Raw genomic sequence first — 6531 nt, 5'->3', positions numbered from 1 at the left:
GCACTCTACCCAGGGGGACAGCTTGAGGCTCTGTCTCGGAAAAAAAAAAAAAAAATGAGGTCAACTTATTCTGATTATAATAAAGTATGAGGCTGGGCACAGTGGCTCATGTGTACTAGTAATCCTAGTACTCTGGGAAGCCAAGGTGGGTGGATTGCTTGAGCTCAGGAGTTCAAGGCTAGCCTGAGCAAGAGCAAGACTCCATCTCTAAAAATAGCTGGGTATTGTGGTATGGGGCTATAGTCTCAGCTATTTGGGAAGCTGAGGTAACAGGATTCCTTGAGCCCAGGAGTTTGAGATTGCTGTGAGCTATGATGCCATGACACTCTATCACACATTACACAGTGAGCCTCTGTCTCAAAAAAACCCAACATACATACATATATATATAAAATAAAGTAAGCACATTACTTATCATATATCCACCATCTGTAAAAAGTCTGGAGGAAAAAAGAATAAGAGCTGCACATTCAGATTTGCTGGGAATAAATGCAATACTATAACTACTTTCTAGAAAGATTCATTACAGAAGAAAAGGCATGAACTCTATTATAGAGTCAGCTATAAAATGTGGCTAATAGAATGTACTTTACAGAGCTATCTGGAAAATAAAATAATATATACAGACATGGTGTTTTGCAAAATAAAGGACAGTTAATTGAAATTCTATAAATGTTAGCTATTATTTTATTTATTTAGTTTTTTTTTAGAGACAGAGTCTCACTTTATCGCCCTCGGTAGAGTGCTGTGACGTCACAGCTCAGAGCAACCTTCAAATCCTGGGCTTAGGAGATTCTCTTGCCTCAGCCTCCTGAGTAGCTGGCACTATAGGCGCCCACCACAGCACTCAGCTAATTTTTTTTTGTTGCAGTTTGGGGGGGGCGGGTTTGAACCCACCACCCATGGTATATGGGGCCGGCACCCTACCCACTGAGTCACAGGCGCTGCCCATGCAGTCATCTTTGTTGTTTAGCTGGCCTGGGCTGGGTTCAAATCCAGCTCCCTCAGAGTATGTGACTGGCACTATGGCAAATGTTAGCAATTATTTACTGCATATTTTGTCAGGTTAACCTTTTTGGACCTTGGCTTTCTCACTTTTTTTTTTTTTTGAGACAGAGTCTTACTCTGTTGCTCTGGGTAGAGTGCTGTGATATCATCATAGCTCACAGCAACCTCACACTCTTGGGCTCAAGTGGTCCTCTTGCCTTAGCCCCCTTAGTAGCTGGGACTACAGGGCACCCACCACCATGCTCAGCTAGTTTTTCTATTTTTAGTAGATATGGGGTCTCACTCTTGCTCAGGATGGTCGTGACTCCTGAACTCCTTGATCCTCCCACCTCGGCATCCTAGAGTGTGAGGATTATGGGCATGAGCCACCTTTCCTCACTTTGATGATAATAGGTAAAGATTCTTCAAAGAATTATTGAAAGGATTATTTCAAAATTTGTACATAAAGTACCTAGTAAAATATCTAGCACAAGCAAGCATGCACCCAAATAAGATCTATCTAAATTTAATGTCACTGTTCTACATCATTCTCTAATTTCTTGGGAAGGATTTGTAAGCTAAATTTATACAATGGTTAATTCTTCAAAAGCATAATTTTCTGGCTAGGCGCAGTGGCTCACACCTGTGATCCTAAGCACTCTGGAAGGCCAAGGCAGGTGAATCACTTGAGCAAGAGCAAGACCCTGTCTCTAAAAAATAGGTGGGTGTTGTAGTGGGCACCTGTAGACCCAGCTACTTGGGAGGCTAAGGCAGGAAGATCACTTCAGCTCAAGAGTTTGAGGTTGCTGCATGCCATGATGTCATAGTACTCTACAGTGGGCAAGAAAATGAGACTGTCACACAAAACAAAATAAAACAAAGAAGCATGATTTTCTGACCTGTCAGGTATCTAACCAATACTAATTTCTAGATAAAGAAGGCCAACTTTTCCTTCTGATGAATTCATAAAAGGATAAAATATTGGGCAGCGCCTGTGGCTCAAAGGAGTAGGGTGCTGGCTCCATATGCTGGAGGTGGCAGGTTCAAATCCAGCCCCAGCCAAAAAAAAAAAAAAGGATAAAATATCTTGCTCGGCTCTTTTTTTTTTTTTCCTCCCATTATTTTTCTTTCTTCTTAAATTTGCTCTATTAGCATGTCATTATAGTCTGGAGAAGACTACTACTATATACTAGCTCAGGGGGAATTTCTAAGAACATTTAAATGGTGAAACGCGGCCATTTAGCCACAGCGACTCATGCCTATAATCCCAGGACTTTCGAAAGCTAAGGCAGGAAGACCTCTTGAGGCCAGGATTTTCAGACCAAACTGAGCAGCATAGAGAGAACTCATCTTCACAGCAAATTTAAAGATTAGCTAGGCTTGGTGGTACACACCTGTCATCTCAGCTACTCCTAAGACTGAGGTAGGGGGACAATCATTTGAGCCCAAGAATTTGAGGTTGCAGTGAACTATGATCCTGTCACTACATTCCAGCTTGGGCGACAGAGTGAGAGCTGTCCCTAAAAAGAAGAAAAGAAGGTAAAATGCACTTTACAGAATAACCTAAATCTGGAAAAGTATAAGCAATATGTTCAAAAGACTCTCAGCTGGAGAGCTGTTGCCAAGTCTTTACAAAAAAGGTTTGCTGCTGAGAAAAGAACTCCTTTTGTGAATCCAGTATATAGTGACTTATTTACAAAATTAGGAGGTAGTTCATTGTACAGCACCCTGTATTATGAAAAAAAAAAAAAAACAACACCTACCTGAGTTCCTTGGAAATATCATCTTTAAAGGAGACACAAAATACATGAGCAGTTGCAAAAGATGTATGAGGAAGTATAACTGATAGTGCTATGATCGTAGGGTCAGTAAAACCTAACTTGATCAGGCATGATTTTTCTTTTTAGTTTGTAGAACAAAAAAATGCAGATTAAAAAAACAGACAATGTCACTGAATGAGCCCAAAATATATTTATGTTACCCTTTATTCCATTTTTGTCCACATGCTATCTCAATTTCCTCCTATATTAGAGCATTTCCAAGCCAACTTCTTTAGGTTATGCCAATTAATCACAAAACAGAGAGGCTGGCATGAATCTGACATTTCTAGAAGTGTAGAATAAAAGACTTCACAGCTTTCAATGGCCTATTTTAAAGAAAATAAGAGCTGGTTTGTTCACTTGCTCAGCAGCTTTAAAAACAAACACAAAGGTTTCATGCTGCCATACTTTTATTATAGTAAAGAGCAATACTTGTGAAAGGCAAGTAAGTAACTGGATAATAAAAGCAGGATAAGAAAATACAAAGAAAAAAATAACAAACACAACTTCATACAAGAAATATACTAAACAACTAAGAAAAGCTGTCCTATTTTCCACATAAATTAGAGTCTTAAAGCCAACCCCAAAAGTTTTTCTTTTGTCCTGATTTTATTCTTTTTTTTTTTTTATTCTCTTGCAGAAACACTGAGTACCCACCTCCTTTTACATGGTTAATAAATAATTTCAAAGAGCTTTAGAAAGTACCATTCCTTGGCCACCTACTAATTTCAGGTGCATGCATCCCATTAATTAAATATTCCTAAGAATGTAACTAAATGTGCAGTACAACAACATGTTTCTATGTTTGCTCTAGGTGATGTAATACAAGACAAGAAAAGCATTAGTTCATGGTTCACTAAAGATCTCATCCACAGGACTAACTCAAGAAACCAGTAAGTGTTAAGTGTAATTAAGACAACATTCAGAATTATTAACTTCTTTCTATACAGACCTTTGCTTTTGGTCCCAATGAAAGATTAGCCGTATTGTAGCAGCATGTCCCCAACTTTCCCCTGACAAAAAAGAACATAATAACTACATATTGCTTCACTGACTAGGTTCCAGACATTCCTTAGAACGTCTCTGACCAAATATAATCTTACTAAATTTAACATACAAGAGTATACCTGTTTTAAAAAAGAGTATACCTGTTTTAAAAAAACCTGGGAAATGAGTAACATCCTGAGATTATACATTTTTACCTATCTAGGGAAATACCGCAAATCACTATTCTCTCTTTAATTTTAGAATACTTTATAGTTTAAGTCAGTATTTTGTCAGTCTTCTGTATCATCAGGCGTATTAACAAATTTTTGAACCCAAGAAAAAAAACTCTGGGCTCAGCGCCTGTGGCTCAAGCGGCTAAGGAGCCAGCCACATACACCTAAGGTGGCGGGTTCGAATCCCCAGCCCGGGCCCGCCAAACAAAATGACGGCTGCAACCAAAAAATGGCCAGGTGTTGTGGCGGGCACCTGTAGTCCCAGCTACTTGGGAGGCTGAGGCAGGAGACTCGCTTGAGACCAGGAGTTGGAGGTTGCTGTGAGCTGGGATGCCATGGCACTCTACCCAGGGGGATAGCTTGAGGCTCCGTCTCAAAAAAAAGAAAAAAAACTCTGACAGAACATTTTTAATAATTTTAGTGGAAATAAATCTTTTTTTTCTTGAGATAGAGTTTCACTTTGTCACCCTCGCTCACAGCAACCTCAAACTCTCAGGAGGTTGCTGTGAGTTTGGCTCAAGTGATCCTGTTGCCTCAGCCTCCCAAGTAGCTGGGACTATAGGCACCTACCACACACCCAGCCATTTTTAGTAAGCCTGGGTCTCGCTCTTGTTCAGGATGGTCTCAAGTTCTTTTTTTTTTTAAAGACAGAGTCTCACTATGTCGCCCTCAGTAGAGCACTGTGGCATTACAGCTCACAACAACCTCAGACTCTTGGGCTTAAGCAATTTCTCTTGCCTCAGCCTCCCAAGTAGCTAGGACTACAGGCACCTGCCACAACGCTCAGCTATTTTTTTGTTGTAATTGTCATTGTTTGGCCCGCCTGGGCTGGGCTCGAACCCACCAGCTCGGGTATATGTGGCTGGTGCCCTGGCCACTAATCTACAGGTGCCAAACCTGGTCTTGAACCCTTAAGCTCACTTGCCTCAGCCTCCCAAAATGTTAGGATCATAGGTGTTGAGCAATCGCACCCAGCCATGGAAATAAATCTTGAGGCATTGTGATCTAACAAAACCATGACCAAGGTTAAGAACAGAGTTCATGGCTGGGTATAGTGGCTCACTTCTATAATTTTAGCACTCTGGGAGGCCAAGGCAGGTAGATTGCCTGAGCTCACAGGTTTGACCAGCCTGAGCTAGAGTGAGACCTTGTCTCTAAAAATAGCTAGGCATTATGGTGGCTACCTATAGTCTCAGCTACTTGGGAGGCTGAGGCAAGAGAATCACTTAAGCCCAAGAGTTTAAGTTGCTGTGAGCTGTGATGCCATGGCATTCTACCAAGGCAACAAAATAAGACTGTCTCAAAAAAAAGAACTTATGAGTTCCTAAATCCACATAATGTAGTATGATTTATATACAGGGTGTCCATAAAGTTCATGTGCAATTTAAAATAGGTTATATTGTAAATTGCACACGAACTTTGTGGACACCCAGTATAAATTCTTTCACACTTCCTGCTGCCTAAGACCATGAGCATTCTGAGGGCAAAAATCGTCTTATGAATATTTATATCACCAAACTTGACACAACAGTTGTCAGAGAGTAAATACTCAGTAAATATTTGTTAAATAAATGAAAGAAACAGTAGTAGCTAAGGACCTTGTGCTTGGTGCTAAGATTTCTCAATGAACAAGAAAAATGTGGTCTCTGCTTTCTTTTTTTTTTGGTCAGACAGAGTCTCACTATATTGCCCTCCGTAGAGCACTGTGGCATCACAGCTCATAGCAACCTCAAACTCTTGGGCTTAAGCGATTCTCTTGCCTCAGCCTCCCAACTAGCTGGGACTACAGGCGCCTACCACAACACCTGGCTATTTTTTTTTGTTGCAGTTGTTTAGTTGGCCCTTGCTGGGTTCGAACCCGCCACCCTTGCTGTATGTGACTAATACTCTAACCACTGTGCTACAGGTGCTGAGCCAGTCTCTGATTTCATAAGGGTTATAGTACTAAAGAAGAATCAAATGACAGAGGCAGAAAAAAGTGAATTTAACTAAAATGTTTATCTAATTAATTACCCACCTAATGCAGGAACCAGGAAAGCCTGATTTTTATCAATCTTTGTTGTCATCTGATTGGTTAAAATTACCTACAAAATCAAAACGTGATTAAAATTAGGTACATCTTGCCCCATATTTTACCAAGTAAATAATCTTATGATTTTAATATCCTGAGTATAACCTGTTAGAGAAAGACATTTAATAAAATGTTTCTGGGTGCTGTGGCTCACGCCTGTAATCCTAACACTCTAGAAGACTGATGTGAGAGGATTCCTTGAGTTCAGGAGTTCAATACCAGCCTGAGAAGAAAGGAAGAAGGCCCTATCTATACTAAAAATAGAAAAAATTAGGCGTTGTGACAAATGCCTACGGTTCCAGCTATTTGGGAGGGAGGCAGGGAGATTGCTTGAGCATAGGAGTTTGAGGTTGTTATGAGCTATGACAATGCCACAGCACTTTATCCAGAGCAACAGAGTAAGACTCTGTCTCAAAAAAAAAAAAAAAAAAAA

At 40.3% G+C, this 6531-nt stretch overlaps 1 protein-coding gene across 1 annotated transcript in view; it reads right to left on the bottom strand.

The window, feature by feature from the left end:
• RAD51C (RAD51 paralog C) overlaps positions 1-6531 on the bottom strand; it is a 45462-nt gene that overhangs the window by 6552 nt on the left and 32379 nt on the right. Inside the window, exons 6-7 of the mRNA XM_012808746.2 lie at positions 6045-6111; positions 3760-3820 (exon numbers count right to left, since the gene is read on the bottom strand). Coding sequence (XP_012664200.1) covers positions 3760-3820; positions 6045-6111 — 128 coding nt within the window. The remainder of the gene's footprint in view (positions 1-3759; positions 3821-6044; positions 6112-6531) is intronic.

This window comes from Otolemur garnettii, unplaced genomic scaffold (genome assembly GCF_000181295.1).
Source record: "Otolemur garnettii isolate 467f Iridium unplaced genomic scaffold, OtoGar3 scaffold00094, whole genome shotgun sequence".
NCBI classification, from domain to species: Eukaryota; Metazoa; Chordata; class Mammalia; order Primates; family Galagidae; genus Otolemur; species Otolemur garnettii.
Note: the sequence above shows the minus strand (reverse complement) of the source record. Positions and strands in the feature narration are given on the sequence as shown.